The 19,561-nt window shown below is 40.8% G+C and overlaps 1 protein-coding gene across 1 annotated transcript in view; it reads right to left on the bottom strand.

Moving 5' to 3' along the window:
- Positions 1 to 19,561, bottom strand: part of oxr1a (oxidation resistance 1a) — a 114,256-nt gene that overhangs the window by 81,075 nt on the left and 13,620 nt on the right. Inside the window, exon 2 of the mRNA XM_058053867.1 lies at positions 15,219 to 15,305. Coding sequence (XP_057909850.1) covers positions 15,219 to 15,235 — 17 coding nt within the window. The 5' untranslated portion in view covers positions 15,236 to 15,305. The remainder of the gene's footprint in view (positions 1 to 15,218; positions 15,306 to 19,561) is intronic.

Genomic DNA, 19,561 nt, shown 5'->3' with positions numbered 1-19,561 from the left:
GAATCAACACCATTGCCATATTGGATGTGGCAAGAAGAAAGAACACAGAATTACCTGTGGGTGTGACAGAAATAATACTTTTGATTATATGTAGCCATGAAAACATTTATACATTATCATTTAACAAACAGAATTTGATGACTTTGTGGAATAATGCTGTAGATTCCCACAGTAAAACTATGTAGAAACGGGTTTTTATCAAGTTTGGTCCATTTCCATTCATTTATGAGACAGATCTGCCACATCCAAATGTATCACAGCAACAAGCCAAGCCACTCAAACTCATAATTTATTGTTTACGGCCGCTAACTAGTAAGTAACAAGCTCACCAGTTAGCCCTGAGTGTATTTCTTGTAAAACTTAAAAAGCCAAAACCATACCACTTCCACACGAGATTGGAGGAGAACTTTCTTCACTCATGTCGGACATGCCATGGCATTACTGCCGCCTAGTGAATGCCATATGAATAGTATTTTGATAAGTATTAACTAATAATACAGACCATAGTCTACCACGAAACAGTGATCAATTCGTAATTCATTAATTAAAAAAAATGCAGCAAGGAAACGATAATCAAACTACAATACTGTGAGGGACTACTGAAAATCTTGACTCACTTCAATGAGTAACTCCTAAAATCTCGAGTCAGTAAAATGAGTCAAGTTTATCATCAGTAGCAACTCCACAAATTTATATCTCCAGCTTTTGTGCAGCCAAAAAAATGTCAATGACTGAAATATAAACACATGTAATCAGTGTCCCGGAACGGATTGTGGTTGGCTTTGGAGGTTCCACCCTTGAAGGGGGGAAAAAAAAAACCACACGCATGGTGAGTGTGTCATAGTGCCTGGTCCTTGCTGTGTATTTCCTGAGTGGCCATCCTCCAAGGCCATGTCACTTTGGGTCCAGGTGGTAAAAGCATAAGGGCTTCTGGTGGCGGAGATGTGCAACACTCAGCCATCTGCTGATGAGTCACTCAGTCTCTGCTCTTGTTCAGTCTGACTGGGCACAAGATCGGAGCCCATCACTGTACGTGTGCGTGCTAAAATGCATTAGTGTTCGATTTAATATGATGGCAACTCAGCACAGACGTAATCTGTAAAAGGCTGAAAGCACTCACACAGAATTGGGATTCCATTTGTCAGAATGCCGTGATGAGGGAGACCTTGACAACTAATTTCTACATCAACATCAAAAGGCTTTGAATCTCCAAAAAAAGATGGAAAACAATAAATGTAGAACTGTAACTGTGAATGCATTCTACATTGGCCACTGTTCGGTGACACAGGCATTGGACCACTAAGTTTCCCTAGGGAATACATTTACTGTGACACAAAATGACAAGGTGTTTGTGCAATAAAGCTTGAAACACTGCACATCCACAGAACTGCAAATAAAACTGAATATGGGGAGATGCGCTGGAGGTGTCGCGTTCATTAATCTGTGGCGGTACACATGCTACTTCCAAGACAGCTGAATCGGAGTAAAGGCTTGACTCCAGTATGACAGCTCTGCTCCTCCAGGCCACAACTAACCCAAATCCCGGTTATATCTCCTCCACCTCACTCACATTCCAATCATCTAAGGGTGGGGTGGTGAGCACTCACTCACTCTCTCCCTCCTTCTCTCTCTCCCAAATCGCCACACTTGTGATGATGCAATTATTATGGCGGCTTTGGTAGTCATGCTTATACTGCCCCCTATCCACCAGCATGTTGTTTTACCACCATGCACAGGAATCACAAATGAGAAACTGTACTTCCTCATCTGACATTCAAAGACCTAAAATGACACACCTTCTGTTACAAACGTGTGTCATCATTCCTTTCATTATTATGAATTAATGAACTAAAAGGACTTGTTTGCTTTCCAATATGTTAAACGTGAATTCCTCTCTTGGAAATGAATAAAGTATATCTAAAACCCAGTGAAGATCACATGATCTATACTGCAACAATTAATAGAATTGTTTAGTACTTGTAACCACACTCCATTTCACATTTCTAGCAAAGGTAAGGAATTATAAGACACATTTAAGAGCAAAAAAATACGACTTCTGAGTACTTTCAGAGGTTGTGAAATGCTGCCTCAGTGAGGTGTCAAACATGGCAGTAATGCATCTTTTTTACTTTATTCGAGATGCATTTAAAGACACTGGAGGCAGGGCTCACTGTAGCTGAGCCGGTATCCGTGGGTAGCGGTAGTGGCAAAGATGTACGGACATGGAAGACCACCTTTCTGGTAATGAAGGAGAAGCAGCTAGTGAGTGAGGTCAAGAGGTTCCAGACAGATATGCTGGAATTGGGCTTGGGCTCTGGGACGATTCTTCTTGAGAGGGGCTGGACTGTCTTTTACTCAGGAGATGCTGAGCAGGTGTGGGTGGACCTATTTCCCCCTGGCTCAGTGTCTTCTGGTGAGGGTTTGACTCTGGAAAGTATGCCCTTTTCACCGGTTTTGGTTAAAACCACATGGACAGAATGTGTAGGCACAGCCAAGGGATTGAGGTCTGAGATGAAAATCAGCATTCCACGGTCCACAACTGGAAAAATGTGGAGTGCCCTCTCAAGGTCAGGGATAAGGTCATGGCCCCAAGCGGAGAAGTTCAAGTATCTTGGGGTAGAAAGAAGATGGAGATTGATCGTTGATTGGTGTGGCAATGGCAGTGATGTGGACTCTACATGAGTTTAATGTGATAAAGAAGATTTACCGGTCGATCTACATTTCTACCCTCACCACAAGCGTGAGGTAGTGACGGAAAGAACAAGGTCATGAACGAAGTGGGGTCCTCTCCATGCTGCTCCTCCATGTTGAGAGGAGGCAGCTAGGATGGTTTTCGCATCTGGTTAGGATGGGAACACCTCAGGGTTCCACCCCGGAAGACTTGGCCGAGGAGAGGCAAGTCTGCAACCTGACCCCAGGTAAGCGGAAGAAGCTGGATGGATGGATTTCCGTGCAAGTTGGATATCATCTTGCTGTAGGCTCGTACCAATAAAATCTGTTAAACTGAAGTCGGTCTTCATTTGATTGACACTGTAGATGTGAGTCTACAAAATGCAGCTTCAACTGATTGCAAATTGTCTTTGAGTTAACAAATACACGACACTGACAAAGCGATTGCTGATGTTGGAGAAAACAGTAAAATGCTGCACAAGAAGGCTTTTTAAAATTCCCTTTACTCTAAAAGGGATGCTCGTACAATCAAAGAAGCATGAGAAATCGGTCCATTTGTCTTCATTGCACAAATAGAGCTACTTGGGCTGACAGTACTTGAATGTAAACTATCAAGTAGCTCTTGTCTAGGATCAAAGGTGTTATCAAGCATTAAGTATAGTCGACTGAATCCAGCTTGGGACATCCACTGACTTGTGTTCCCTAACCATTGATTTATCCCTTCCCAGTATATTAAATACTGATCTTTTTTTGGTCAGATAGCTGATGTTGTCTTAGACTCGTCAGGTTCCGTAAAGAACACATTTATCATATTAACCATAAATGTTATAGAAATACGTATATCAATATATAGTAGGCCATCTATGGGACTCCCTGCTTGAAAAGAGGTTGGAATAGTTCCAATTCCTCGGTGGGAATATGACACCGTCATCCTGAAGTATTTTGAGTAATGCCGCACAGACAGGCTGATCTGTATTCTGAGGGAAGTCGAGTCAGGTGGTTCATAATGTCGTTTCTGAACAGTGGGTGACAAATGGCTGTGCTCTGTAATGCTTTCCTGAAAGACAAACACAGCTGAATACTGATGACCTTGCTCGGGTGTAAATCGTTTGAGTGGGGGGAATTGTTAAAAAACAAAAAGCAACAACTGAAGCTACTTGAAGGAAGCCTGATCATGAATACTACACGGCGTGATCTCTTGTTGGACAATTCGGTGTGAGTCAGTGTGGGAACAGAAAAGTTAACCACATCCACACTAGCCACTTGCTTGGTTGGAATAATGAGCGGTTTCTGAAAGGCGGCCATTTTTTTGTTGACGCACATGTGTAAATGTATAAATTTGCAATGAGGGGAAAAGTTGCATATGCATACAAGTACAGTATATCTTTTATCATGTTAAATTTGCATTCAAATTTTGCCTTGGTTTTCCAACATTGTCTTGGTTATCGTACAGTATTGCATGTGAAAAAAAATATTGTATCATTCCGCAAAATTTAGTGATCAATAAGATGTTCACTTATGTTACACTTGCTAAAATTTGGGCATGGTGGTCACAGAGATGTCTCATCATATTGTTAGCGCCAATTTTTTTTTTTTTGGGGGGGGGGGGGCATTTTGTGCTGATTGGTTGTTGTCTTCCATTTTTCAAATTTGTCAAAATACTTTTGCAAATCCAAAATATGTCCAGATATCAGAACCTGTTCTTCTCAGCCTGTTGTTTGCGGCCAGCCTGTTGTTTGCGGCCATGTTTCCTTCCACCATGTTTTCATGAGCATTGCAAACTGTGCACGAGCATCCCCTGTTGATGCTGTTCTCGGAAATTGATTTATCGAAGTGTGCTTGTCAATCACAGTCAATGGCTTTTATCATAAATATCATTAAATCCTTAGTCCAATAATCATATAACCCAAAACAGTGATAACTGGATTCCAGGGTAACCAGTGATAGAATTGTGCTATGTCAAGGTTACACAACCACCATTGAGTGTCCTACCCCAGTAACAAATGTAGCCTAAAAAGGTACTTCCTGGAGTGAAATACAAACGGTATAAGGTTCAGCATGATGACAACAGGCTATGAAAGAGAAAAATGGCAAAGGGCCTTGAAACCAAAACAAATCTCTCCTTATGTTGATGTTATTGTGATGTATCTTTCGTATTTTCCCCAACTGATTAACTGTCCTCGTCCTGATTTGTAGCCATACTATACGCAGAACCGGACTTAGTAATTCATAAAATCTCAGATATTTGTTGTAAACGCAAACATAAATTGTCTGCTGGCAATTTGGAGTGCAAAGAGCTTTATCTGCACCTCTCTGTGATGTATTGAGTAAAGCCTGTGACGAGGGAGCATTGGAGAACAGGCTTTTAATCAGGAAGACCGAGGCCTGCAGCGGCAGTGTGCAAGAAGGGGGAGAGAAGGGAGGAGGGGGGGTGCAAACATTACATAAATAGGTTTAGGCCACATCAAAATTCATTCTCAGAGCAGATATTAATCTTGTCGGATATATATTTAGAAATGGCTTACATAATAATAGTGAAACCAGTCCAATCTGTTTGTAATGGAAGCTACAAGAGTGACAAAATGTCAACATGCCGAAGAGTACATTCATCACTGCCCTACTGGCCCCTATTGGTGGACAGCAGGAAATGCATCAGTAATGAGCTGCGGACATAACAAATCTATATCTGCAATTTCTAAACAAATAAATAACAATCCCACCTGGAAATGCAATGGAATAATTGTCCGACAAAAACATGTGCAAGCAAATACTCAGGTATTTCCTTTCTCACACCTTTGAGCTGAGAGGATCTCTGTTTTGTCTCTTTCTTGCGCTATAAAATTCAGAGTTGTTTCCTCCAGCATGAGTCATCAAAGATTATCTAAGGCAACATTCAGTGCAAACAACAGGAGGTCCAAAAAAACAAAAATGGGGACTAAATGTCTTACATGCTCTGACTCATGCGCTTTACTAGTATAGCTCTGACTCTGCGTGTTATGTGACTGATTACTGTTTTTACCCAGAAGCTGAGCTTATCTACGAGCTACTTTAGTTTATTTCAATTAAAATTCACGACATCCAGATGCCAAGAGACGATACTGACAAAACATACTGAGTTCTTTTTCTGATTCATGTACATAACGGTGCGTATGTAGCATACTCTGTTAGACCAGATGACCTTTTATAATAATTCTGGCCTTGTGTCCTTTGGCTTTAGGCCTAGAAGTGGATATTATGCAACTTGGCTGACTATAATGGACTATATGTTGCTTTCAAATGTCAAGCATGTGAAGGGTACATAAAGGACGTCCCATTTAATATATGTTTTGCATAAGCAAGCACATGAATACATTGTAACACATATCTACCTCTTACACACACACACACACACACACACACACACACATATACAGTGATGTGAATAAGTGTTTATCGCTTAATGATTTCATATTTTATAGCATGTTTTCCTGAAGGCGGGCCATGGGTGGAATACATCAACTAGGGATGTCCGATATTGGCTTTTTTGCCAAAAACCGATACGTTGATATTGTCCAATTCTCATACCGATATATGTAACATAACGCATCTCCTGTGGTGGAATAAACACACGTCTTGTATGAAGTATTTCTTTAATATCAGTTTTCAGGATTAAAAAAAAAAACAGATACATATATCAACCAATATGGCATTTTTATGCGGATGTCGGACCGATAATTATAGGACATCCCTAACTAAAACAGACCGTTTTCGCGGGATCCACAAAATCCAAAGTAATACAGCTGAATAGGTACAGATTCTGGAAGAACTAGAACACTTTCTGTGCTGGTTATTGTGTGTAACCGCTCTATAGGAGTCCACAACTCAATACAAAGGGCTGAAAAATGAGCGTAGTAGTTCCCCTTTAAATTAAAAGATTTATTATTAAGGGAGGAAAAAAAAAATCCAGTCAACGCTGGCAACCCATGACACCATTACATTCATCTTGTGTATCACTGTCTGCCCCGGCTTGTTTACAGTTATCAATTACACCGGTATAAGTCATTTTATCATTGGAAGACTCTGTATCGGTATATAAAAAATATCGCCCAACCCTAATTTAACAGTGACTGCATGTTTCTGACACAATCGAATTCATTAACTTAAGCAAAACTAGCCCTTCAATTGTTGTTTGGCATGTATTTCAAAATGGAATTCATAGATTTCTCTGCATCCGACGGAATGATTTCAAGGGCCCCACATTGCAAACAGATAATTTGCATGATGGAAAAAGATGAACAGGTCTAAGTAAGACACCGAGAAAGAGAGATTCTCTCCCACAAACATGGGCAGGATATCAAATATGGATGTCTCAATTTCAGAAGCACGGCATGCAGAGACAGAATAAATATATGATGGTGAGAATCTCATCCCTCCCCTTATCCTCACCTTTGTAGAAGCCGTACTCTTCACATCATTCAATTGAGTTGCGTCCAGACAGTGGAAAACCAATTAATGTTTATATAAAATGTTTAGGTTCGCATTAGTACCAACGGTATGAATCCTAATGTAACACTATGCATGGCAAATCTACATTAACCCACACATATTGTAATACGCTGCTTACCCCTATTAGGCTCCTGAATGGCTGAAATACTGTCATGGGAATAAGGGGCATGACTAAAAGCTTACTACCCGGATCTAAATGGTACATTTGGATAATTAGAACATGATCAGGAATCCTTTGTGCATGTTACTTGAAGAACTTCCTAAAATGTATTATGGATAATAGTAGGACATTATAATAATCAGTGCTTTTGCTTAATGATTCAAATTCAAAAGTTAAGTTTAAAGAACATAAATCATGCCTGAATATAATTGAGGAGTACCTCAGGGGTCATTCCTGAGACCATGTATGTTGTTTATTTCATATGCAAATTTCCGTTATTTCTGTGGTATTAGCTGTAGGGTTGGGTATCATTTGAATTTGAAGAATGCCTTTTACCGCGCAGACCTCACAGCTAGGAGACCAGGGTTCAATTCCACCCTCGGCCATCTCTGTGTGGAGTTTTGCATGTTCTCCCCGTGCATACGTGGGTTTTCTCCGGGTTCTCCGATTTCAAATGTGAATAGTTGTTTGTCTATATATGCCCTGTGATTGGCTGGCGACCAGTCCAGGGTGTAACCCGCCTTTCGCCCGAAGACAGCTGGGATAGGCTCCAGCCCTCCCGTGACCCTCGTGAGGATAAGCGGTAAAAATGAATGAATAATTCACTCTTATGTAAAACTTTTAATAACCTCAGAAATGCTGAGCTGTTCCAGAAGCAGGCCAACTATGAAGCGGTGGCATTCTTGCTCCAGTTAAATAACACACTCAACATAGAGCCAACCACCCTGAGGTGCTCTCTTTACTTCAAGGACAAGCTGTTTGCATGACATAATAGTTCAGCCTCACTTTGGAAAAAAAACTGTTCATGAATATCAAATTGATTCATGTAATAAGTAGATTAAAACACAGTTTATTTTCTACATATGATCTGTCCTGTGTCCTATGCGATGCTGTGATGGGGCTACAGAGTTTGCCATTGGCTGGGCTGAGTTCATCCTCTGGATGACATTAACAACAACAACAACTGTGGCTGCTACTCCCGGTGTTTTAAAGTGAGTAATGAAATGAAACGCTAATTTAACTCTTCTTCGCTGCTGCCCCCAGGCTTAGCCGTCTCCCAGGACACCAGCTGATGCACCAAGCGGAGCTGGAAACCATCTATCCCACGGGAGGATGAGAGGAGAGAGGGAACGAACCAGAGGAGGAGGCAGAGAGTCGGACTCAGTGGGAGAGAGCCATCCAAATAAAAAGAGGAGGGGACAAATTTTGACCCTGGTTATACTGATTGCCTACAAAAAAATAATCAACTAATAATAACAAAATAATTAATTCATGACTCTGGGATCCTGTGGACTACGCACAAGATAAACGTGTAAACAAAGCTAGCAGTATTGTCGGAGAGTAAGTCTATTTATGGCAGATTAATGTTGTCCTGTATATCACTGAAGTAATAAACGTTATCGTGGTGATGGATGATAGGCTGATACATGTACTGTATGATATAAGCTGATATTTTTTTTTATGCCGTGCAATCAACTCACATTAGTTTAGAGATACAACAACAATTAACTTTCCTGATGCTAATGCAGAGTTATTATCGCTGTATAGTCTTATTATTGCTTATCATGTTTACTATATTAAGTAGTCTAAATTTGACTATAGGGGTGCTATTTAGATGTCTACTGCGCTCTAATAATGTTAAACCATGTTTTGAAAAAGGTCATAAACAGGTTTTCTATGCTCAAAAAAAAAATTCATTATTAATATTGAATCCCTATCACAGTCGGGTCTGGAACCAATTAATCACGATAAACGAAGGACGACTGTAATGGGGTTGTGCAATTTGGAAGCTTGGAGCCTTGTTCGAGGACCCCCTTCTACAAAGATTTTAATGGCGCACTAATCTGATCACACACAAACTCTGCATATGTCATTTTATGGATTAAAAGAGTGGTGTGCCAGAGAGATGAAAAATAAAGTAAACCAGATTAGAAATGACCACATGAAACCTCTCTGATTTATGGAAAGCCGTCATAAATACGTGTGGAAAAACACTCAATCTTGAGGAGTGGTACAGGAAATCGAACCTGGGAACCTAATCCAGTAAAATTTGTGTTTATTTTAAAATAACATTGTATTAAAATCTAATTAGTTTGTTTTCATGGTTAGCAGGCTCACTTTCGCCCGTTTGACCGGGTGACACTGAACTGCTATCCAATGACCTTGTGTGTGATGCAATATGTTTTCGACTCGTAACAGGCTCCTGAGGGTAGGTAGCGCTTTACGTTTTGTAACCCCGACATAATCTTGTTTCATGCTTCTTTGGTGTCGAACATTCGTGCAGCTGTCCAGTACAACAAGATCAGCGCTACAATAGATTGCAACAGTAATAAATGGCACCACCAGAGCCAAGAGTTATGCCTTGGCTCCCTGCTGTGACATATTTCGGGGCTTCTCCAGCATAATTGTTCAGTCTTAGGAACATGTATGAGCATTGACATTAGCATGCCCTTTGTCAGCACAACACATTTTGAGTCCCTGCTTGACTGCAGAGTTTTAGGTCCTCGGGCTGATGCTGTCACTTCCTGTTTTGTTTAACTAGCTCATCAAAATTTAGCTGATCGCAGCAGTTCTGCATGCTGGCACTTGACAGGAAGATCAGGGCAGTTGGTAAATTAAGTTTTTATATTTTAGACGGCACTAGCAAGCATAAAACCCTGATGCACTGAAACAATAATCTATGCAACTGGAATACTGTAACTGCAATACTGTTTATGTAGAGCATTCCTGGGTCACTTGATCACTTGCTTTCAGATTCGAGATGCCAACTATGGGACACCGAACTGACAGAAAGCGTGTTAGGCAATCAGAAAAAAATCTCAACTGTTCGATGAATTGCTACACCGCAAAATAAAAAAAATAACAGAGTAAAATATGGGTCTTTCAACTTTTCCCAATAGGCGTCATCACAGAAAGAAAATCCCATGATGCTTTATTTAGCTTAATGTTTACACCGGATGCCCTTCTTGACGCAACCCTGGTGGGGGGAATCGACCCACGCCCTCTGCTACAAAGCACACAGCAAAACACCACCAGGAATTAACAGTTAATTCTGCCATTGTGTGCTCTCATTTGGTGAGAGCGAAAGAAAGGGGCTGGGGACAGGTTTACCCATAACGTTTCATATAAAGCGTCCTGTTATTCATTGATAACATTGACAACATTGACATTTTACAAACTGCTTTGGATTCTCACGGTAATACAAGACAGTGCAACCCTTATCAACTCAATACCAGACACATATTTTGCTTCTAAATACGCAAATGGGACAGCACTTGTTATTTTAAGGTGTTTCACAAATAAAGCTAGATTTATACATATATTAAAATTAAAACCCTGTATTACAAAGTTTACAATTGCAAGATGGATCGAGACAAAACCCCGAAGGTCAGCCCAAGGAGTGTTGGGGTGACAGCTTGTTAATAATGATTGGATCAGCAGGCCTTTGCAGGGGGTTAACACTTCCCAGCGAGCACCGTGGTCCCCAGACAGCATTTGCTTCCCTCTGCATACATAAATCATCAAGTCCAAAGCACCTTAATGTCGATCAACAGCTCAGGGGTAAAGACAGTTAGATATCCAATTACTTCGTATGAAAGTCAAGAGTAGCGGGGCGTCAATGTCAGAGCTGATATTTTGTTAAGGCTGTAATGACGAACGCGTCATCATGAGCTTAATTACAATGATGAGGATATGACATTGATCACAGTATGCATGTGGGGCTGATGAGGAGTTACCGTTGTGTCATGCCTTTACAAGAGTAAGCCAAGGACATCACAGACATTTATTTTTGTTAATGTGTGAATGAGTCATCCAATAAAGAAGACATCTTTTCACTGCAATACTGTAATGTCAATACTGCGATATCTCGAGTATAGCCTCTCAAATATGATGTGTAGTTCCAGGGGACAGTTAAGTAAAGAGTTTGGCTTCTCAAAATATTCATTCATTTTCTACCGCTTATCGTCATGAGGATCGTGGGGGTGCAGGAACCTATCCCAGCTGTCTTCGGGCGAGAAGCGGGGTACAAACAACCATTCACACTCACATTCATACCTATGGACAATTTAATTTGGAGTTGCTAATTAACCTAGCATGTTTTTGGAATGTGGGAGGAAACCGGAGTACCCACAGAAAACCCACTTATGCACGGGGAGAACATGCAAACTCCACACAGAGATGGCCGAGGGTGGAATTGAACTCGGGTCTCCTAGCTGTAAGGCCTGCGCGCTAACCGCTCATCCGCCATTCATTCATTTTCTACCGCTTATCGTCATGAGGATCGCGGGGGTGCTGGAGCCTACCCCAGCTGTCTTCAGGCAAGAGGCGGGGTACACCCTGGACTGGTGGCCAGCCAATCACAGGACACATATAGACAAACAACCATTCACACTCACATTCATACCTATGGACAATTTGAAGTCGCCAATTAACCTAGCATGTTTTTGGAATGTGGGAGGAAACCGGAGTACCCGGAGAAGACCCACGCATGCACGGGGAGAACATGCAAACTCCACACAGAGATGGCCGAGGGTGGAATTGAACTCGGGTCTCCTAGCTCCTAGCACGCTAACCACTCGTTCACCATTCAGCCCTTCTCAAAACAATGCCTACACGAAAAAAAATCAGACCTCACAAATCGCTTGGCGTTATTTTCTCTGCCGTTGCATCACAACGTGCTCCCACCTGTCCATTGTTAGGCACATTTGCTTCACTGGTTTCACAGTGTTTACTGCTGGGATAGTGAAAGTTACATGTCTGACTACGAAACAAGTGATGACGACATTCCTTTGGCACGAAGCCAAAGGGATATTTATGAACCGGAATACACGAATGCCGCACTTCAGTGCTTGTGCAGTGACAACAAATTAGCGGCACAAATGAGCTAGTTCTTACCTGTGGTAGTGGAACAGCAGAACTCTTCAAAACACGTACAGTATATCCAGTAAGTCCTGGGCGTGTAGGAACCTAATCCCCCACGCAAAAGTGTCCACTTCATACCCGAAGCTGCTCCCTAGTCACTATGGTTCCCATAGTTTAAACCACTATAGACAGGCGGATTCACGAAGTGATACAACACTGATTTTTGTGATGAAAGTGTATTAAGCTTTTGAGATCTTTACTTTACTATATTTACTGTACCCAGCAACTAGCTGGAACTACTTTCCTCAGCACCAAAATCCGACAGACAGGAAGTGGGGAGTGAGTCGCTGTTGACGGACTTCACTGCTAATGGGGGTTTCATACAACTTCATATCAAAAAATCTGAATTATCCCTTTAAGAAAACAGTGAATTTCTTGTATATTGTGGACCAAACCTACCAGAAAATAAAGCACCTGTACCAACTTGTGGGCTAGCAGCCTTATATAAGTGCAGCATTCTATTGGATATACGTCTTATTTTATAATGAGGCAGATTTATGAATGCACCATGCAAGAGCAGTCATTACAAGGGAAACTTTAGATGAATAAACAAAATCACAAATAACGGCGGTGTCACTCTGTTCAACGGTAATCCAGTTACATTTTAATGAGCACATGTTGGCAAAAACAAGCTGCAGAAATGCTGCACTCGCCATTTTAATAATTTGAGTGAAACAGATTTCATTAGACGGTTTAATCCCCCATGACAAGCACAGCGAACTTACGCTTTGGATGTATTGTCTATATCTTTGTACTATATACAGTATAAAACATAATTTGCTTTGTTAAGTTTCAAATATTAACGGAACGTTTAATTACACTCCTGCTTTGTACACAAATGTTTGATATTGCCAGAGGGAATCCATGAGGAAAACCAATACTGGGAATTCACAAATAAAGCCACACCAGCAAAAGGCAATCTCTGACAGCGACACAGATTCCCTCCCACACTTTATGGTTCATTCAGCAGTTTAGAAGGAGAAAAATGAATTGTTTCGTATTCAGCAAAAAAAACGTGAATGCGATTCGGAGGCTTTGAATTTCCAGATAGCAACCTATTACAGTCATTTTGACCGTATCGGTGTCATCTGCTGTGCTGAGACAGCTCCCAGAAGACAAAGTGCTGCCTTGTTTTAATCATCTTCTCACACACAGTGTGATGATCACACACTCTGTGAGGAGACAGGTGGATGTTGGATGCAGCATCATGAAGGCATTCAGTCATTATTATTATTATTATTATTATCATCATCATCATGGAACATATTCCTTTTTTTGTTTTTTTTTTGAGACAAACTGGAACTACAGTGTTCCCCCCCCCGGTGGCTGTATTTCGCCATTAATGGTCAGGAAAAAAGGGTATCCCTTAGGATATTTTGAAGCTGTGGTGGTGGGCTGCATGGGAGGGCACACTGCCACCACTGTGTTGTACCGCTGCTGCATCTGCAATTTTATGAAAGCGTCACTATCTCAAAGCTGGACATTATACGTGTTTATTTTGAACAACTTAGATACATGACTAGTGTTTTGAAGACAAGCTAGATGTATTATATTAGCATGTACCCTATGAATAGGATAACTACTTGTAGCGCTCCAGTTGGACAAAAAAGGCTTCCTACATAGAGGCAGTGAGAACCAAGCAAAATATGTAAACAAAGATGCCGGAAAGTTGAATGGGATTTAAACGTGAGCGATGATACACACTAGCACAGATGTTGCGGCTCCACATTTTACAGTCCAGTTCTCATTTTCATAATAATAAGGAACAAAATGACACCCTGAAAGCCCACGAAGAAGCTGTCCTAAAGCCAGATGCAAAAAAAGACCAAGGGCCCAATCACCGGAGAAAGCACTTTTGTACATGAAATTTGGCATATTTGAAGAGAGTTTGTGAAAAGCAAGTTTGTGTTTTTCATTCTTCTCCCACAAACTACAATTCAATCTAAATTTAAAAAAATAATAGATATGAAAGTGTGTATAACAGTATTGTGCATCCCAACGTAAAACAATTACAAATTAGTTGGAGGAGGTAAAGTCGGTAAGGTAATTAGGTGCTGGAGCCTATCCCAGCCGTCTTTGGGCGAGAGGCGGGGTACACCCTGGACTGGTCGCCAGCCAATCACAGGGCACATATAGACAAACAACCATTCACACTCACATTCATACCTATGGACAATTTGGAGTCGCTAATTAACCTAGCATGTTTTTGGAATGTGGGAAGAAACTGGAGAAAACCCACGCATGCACAGGGAGAACATGCATAAAGATGGCCGAGGGTGGAATCGAATTCAGGTCTCCTCGCTGTGAGGCCTGCGCGCTAACCACTCGCTGTGCAGCCGTCGGTAAGGTTGTTTTTATTCATTTTGTGTTAACTGCCACATTGGATCACGTCGAGGTCACCAAGCTCCCAAGAAGGTCTTCATTTCTTCACCAGCTCACAACAGAATAAATATCAAAAGCAGGAACTCCTCTTTTTTGATTCCAACACTTGCACGCTGAAAACCTTGTAACCAAACCATGCCCCCAACCCGAGTGATATGCCCCCTATTGTCCACCACAATTTATCTGCTGGATGATACATCGGAGGTGCACAAACAGGACAACATAAAAACATCAACCCAAACTCTCCTGGTAGAGGTAACAACAACAACAACATATAGTCCACTTCACACATGCTGCATAAGCGGTTTCTAGCTCACAGGCGACATCCAGAAACGCCAAAGACATAAATGATGTATGCAAACACACAAAGCCGCATTAAAAATAGAAAATGTACACATGAGGACACAGAAGACTAACCTGGGCTTATGAAACATCACATAATGTCTGAATAAAGTACTGTACACACGATTGAGGGATTAGCAGCTGTAGCAGCTATAAATAAACAGCATTATACATGTATAGCTTATGTACGTGCTGTGGATGAGGACACCAAGTGATCTACTATGCTTACATAGAAAAAAATTAACATTATGCTGACCTTTTGGTGCTAAACATGTTAGCGGCGTCTTCCTTCTCCTTCTCAGAGCTGTTAAGTTGATCTCCACTTGATGTTTACTTCTCAAACCTGCAGACGAGCAAACACACAAACAAACAAAGAAGAAAGAGAAAGATATGGGTGAGATTCTCAGCATCACAGTCATTTTGCCCTGAGGTTTTCTGCATTACTCAGTCATGCTGACCTCAGCAACCTCCATTAGCAGGCCTCCAACTGAGCTATTCAAATTGACTGGCCTTAGCAGGAGGCACTGAGCACGGCAGAACACTGCAAGCACAACAATACAGTAGAAACCAATACAGCAATTCTTTTTTTTTTTTTAGCACATTATCACAGCAGCGACTATTATAAACATGAATGGATCAATTGGCTAAGACAAGAAATTCAACCCTATTTTAGTCAGTACCCCTGCATACTACTAGGTGGTACAGTCTGCCAAACAGAGCCCTCCTATGCTATACCTTCCATAATGGGTGTGAGTTAGCCTCTGGTCTTTTATGTAAAGGTTATCAGAGACTGGAGATGAGGAGCTGCAGTAAAAGAAGACAGGATTCAATAATTAATACGAAGGTCTATGCAGGACTCACTTCTCACCTTCGCCTGTCTGTAATGAGATGAGAGGAGGCCCGGGGGAAGGAAAGGAGAATTGAGTGATTAAAGTGCCTGGCTCTGCCCCATCTAACTTCATCTCCACACACACACACACACACGAGTTGGACGGACAAGCCTGCACGTGCATACACACAATCTCATTTACAACTCCTTCAGAGTGTTGTCTATTCCCACGCACACAGACACACACAGGGTGGGAGCAAGAAGCCAGCTGAATGAAGGCGAAAAGGTTAACAAAGTAGCATGACACAGGAAACAACTAATACTTCACTCGGGTGACATGGAAATTGAATACGCACTTAATTCTCAAAGTATACCAAAGGCAGCAGCTTCAATGTTGCTTCTAAGGTAATTCAGTGGATAAAAACACAGGCCGGTTGTACCCGTAAACAGGAATGTATTAAATAATTGTTGTGACACAATGTTACTCCATGCCATGGTGTATAATTCACAATGCAATAAAAAGGATTAAGGATTCTGAAGGCAAATAAACAACCACATAAAAAGGAACCAATGTTGCAGCATAGGTTGGTCCCATTATGTGCAGTAATGAGTTTTTTTTTATCCGTTTTTATATCTTTAAAATGTCCAGAAAAGAGAAAGACATGTGTTCATGTCTTGCATATAAATTTTGGATGACGGGGAAAATTCCAAAAAAAAGTGTAGTTTTCCTTTAAGGTCCCCAAGCACAGTATATGGAGAGGGTTTTATAAAAAAAAAAGAGATACATCATTTCCAATTCCATTGCTTTTAAAAAAAGTGACTCATCCTCCCATTTGTTACAGGGCTCTAAAATGATGACGCAGAGTGCTTTACAAAACTAAGCCTGGCCAGTGGAAGAGATAAAGCTTTCAGGCATGTACGCGGACACATTCAATGTCGCTGCCTGTCCACACGTCCGGAAGACATTCAGACATTCATAGAAAAACACAAAAGAGTCTTATTTATGTCTAAAATGGATTATTTTCTTTACTTAGTGTCCGTGCAGGACCTCCACTTTTTTCCTCATAACGTAGTATGGCATGATGGTAACCGGCCCATGATTAGCAGCGGTCTTATTAATGAGATAGAACAGGCAACAGGCGGATATTTCACATTCAAGTTCACAAAAACAGTCTAATTTCAAATGCTGTTGAATATTAGCGGAATATTTTTGTCTTTCTGGGAATCACCAATTCCAACCACTACTGCCTGAGCTTGCCTTGTCGAAAGACTTCCTGGGAGCCATAGCTAACAACTGTAAACAAGGCGCAGCAGCACTGTGGGCAAGGCAGTCAAACAGCGCATGCCTTAATAAGGAAGCCCGGCTTCTTGTGACATCACAGCGAGCCAGTGTTAGAAAAAAACCTCTCTGAAACTGAGAGCCATTTTAAAAGTCTTTCAATGCTCACTTCGGCTTTGTTTAACACGAGAATACAACATTCTAATAACATTTATAGGTCAGAAAAGTGGAAAAAGCACCTTTAAATCACATTTCACGTGTATAGTGGCATTAAGTCATTCTATTCTATTGTATGTACCTCAAATTGAAGATCATGCATATAACTATAACTATATAACTAATAAGTAATCTACATTGTTCCAAAATCTACACACAAAAGTAACAATGATAATTTGATTTACATAGCAAACATGATTGAATGCATATTTCCTGTATTAACACTATACACTGGTTTAAATTTGTGGTAAATTCAGCATAGTTTTTATGCATTATTATCGCTGCATAACCCAAAGTCAAAACAATATACTCAGTGGCGCCATATGGTTCCTCCTGACACGATTAGACCGGACCTTGTCAACTTCTATCTCTATGGCAAAAACAAGCTTGTTTGAGGATGTGTTTCCTGACGAGCTTCATCAGGCCAGCCTTTTATTTCAGCTTAATTGTCTCTGGGCGTGCAGCACATTCTGACAGACCCCATCAGCATCCAAGCATGTAATGAATTGAGGCAAATCCTTCCGACAGCTAGAGGGACAGCAGGTAGCTTCTGCTGGAGGCTGACAACTATAAAACATCAATGACACATAGGTGATGTGTTCAGGCCGAACACAAAGCAGATTTAAGATGAAGGCTGACCAAGTGATTTTACATCAAACTACGGTGAGCCAAGCATGTTTTCCCAGGTACTATTAATATGACCGAGTGCAAACAGGCACACCGCGCTTTGGCTGCAGAAACAGCCCACTGTTTCCACTGCAGCAATGTTTCTGATATTTGTTTATTTTGTTCCCTGCCACAGAGTTTGTGAATGACAAACAAGAGAAGGTAAACAGAGATATCAGTGGAGCTGTTTGCTGGAAGAAATCCAAACGCTGAGCTGTAGAAGTGGGGTATTGATCAGAGGCCGGATCAGCTGGTCTAAAATCGGTACACAGCCATGAAGCAGCAAAACATGGAGGAAAGGAAACGAAATAACACAGCAGAGCATAGTATAGGTATTGTTTATATCTATGATATAATGAGGGAACTTTTTAAAAACACAAGAGAACGCACTAACTCCTTATTTCTAAAATCACAAATACTTAAACTTACTGATATTGTTCATCTTCAAACAGCTAAAATAATGCATAAGGCTAAAAATAACAAGCCTAAAAATGTCATCCAATACTTCTCTACAAGAGAGGAAAAATATGATCTCAGGGAAGAACTACATTTGAAACACTTATATGCTAGGACTACGTTAAAAAGCCATAGCATTTCAGTATGTGGAATCAAACTATGGGATGGATTGAGTAAGACCCTCAAACAATGCACAACGATGAGTGAATTCAAGAAACAATACAAGCAGTTGATGTTTGCTAAATACAAGGATTAAGGGTCTTGAACCAGTCATGATATCACCTTGTACTTCGGTACGTGACAAAAATAAAAATAAAAATAAAAATAAAAATAAAAATCTTCAAGTATATTAGGAAAGCAGGAAGTGAACAAATGTAACAGTTACTGATTGTAAAAGTACCAGATGGAGGGGTAGGATTTAATAAGCTTTGCTTCTTCCTACTCTTTTTGGACATGTGGAACTGTGAACTGATTATGGGATGCACTCAATTGTAATCTGATGCATGTTCAAATGAAATAAAACCATTACCATTACCAAAAACAATAAATAAGCATTAACAGTAAATACAGACTGGAGGCCCCCATTTCCTTTTTGTTTACATCCATTTATATTTGTTTATGCAAAAATAAATGGCAACAAATAAAGTTCTACTTTCAGCTCACACTCATTTGTGGTTCCCAGATGCATAATTTGTTAAATTGCATTAAAAAGCGTGAACGCAAAAAGCTTGTTGAATACAAATGCGTCTCAAATATCTACATAAATGTTTAATAATTTGGCACGTACTGCTTTTAAATGAGGCATTTTTTATCTCGCCCCAAAAATGATGTGCACATCCAACAACCGCAGTGGCATTTCAATCAGGGCCCGGTGCTGTGCTGCAGTAATATGACTCATCTGCTCTCTACTAGTGTCCCATGGTTGCTCCTTTGTCAGCACCTACCCATTGTTTACATCTGTCTTCAGTCGCTCATCTCCTCTTTCTCCACTATTCATTTCCTTGGCCGTGTCTGCTGGAAAACACACAGCCTGATTGCAGTACCGTTCCTGCAGTAATAGGGGTCATATTAGCCGAGAAGGAAACTGTGATGGAAAATTTTATATTTCACAGGTATAACATAGGTTACACATTGTTTGAATTACTTTAAGGCC

Source organism: Doryrhamphus excisus, chromosome 17 (assembly GCF_030265055.1).
Source record: "Doryrhamphus excisus isolate RoL2022-K1 chromosome 17, RoL_Dexc_1.0, whole genome shotgun sequence".
Classification (NCBI taxonomy): Eukaryota; Metazoa; Chordata; class Actinopteri; order Syngnathiformes; family Syngnathidae; genus Doryrhamphus; species Doryrhamphus excisus.
The sequence above is the reverse complement of the archived record's forward strand: the minus strand, read 5'-3'. Positions and strand labels throughout refer to the sequence as shown.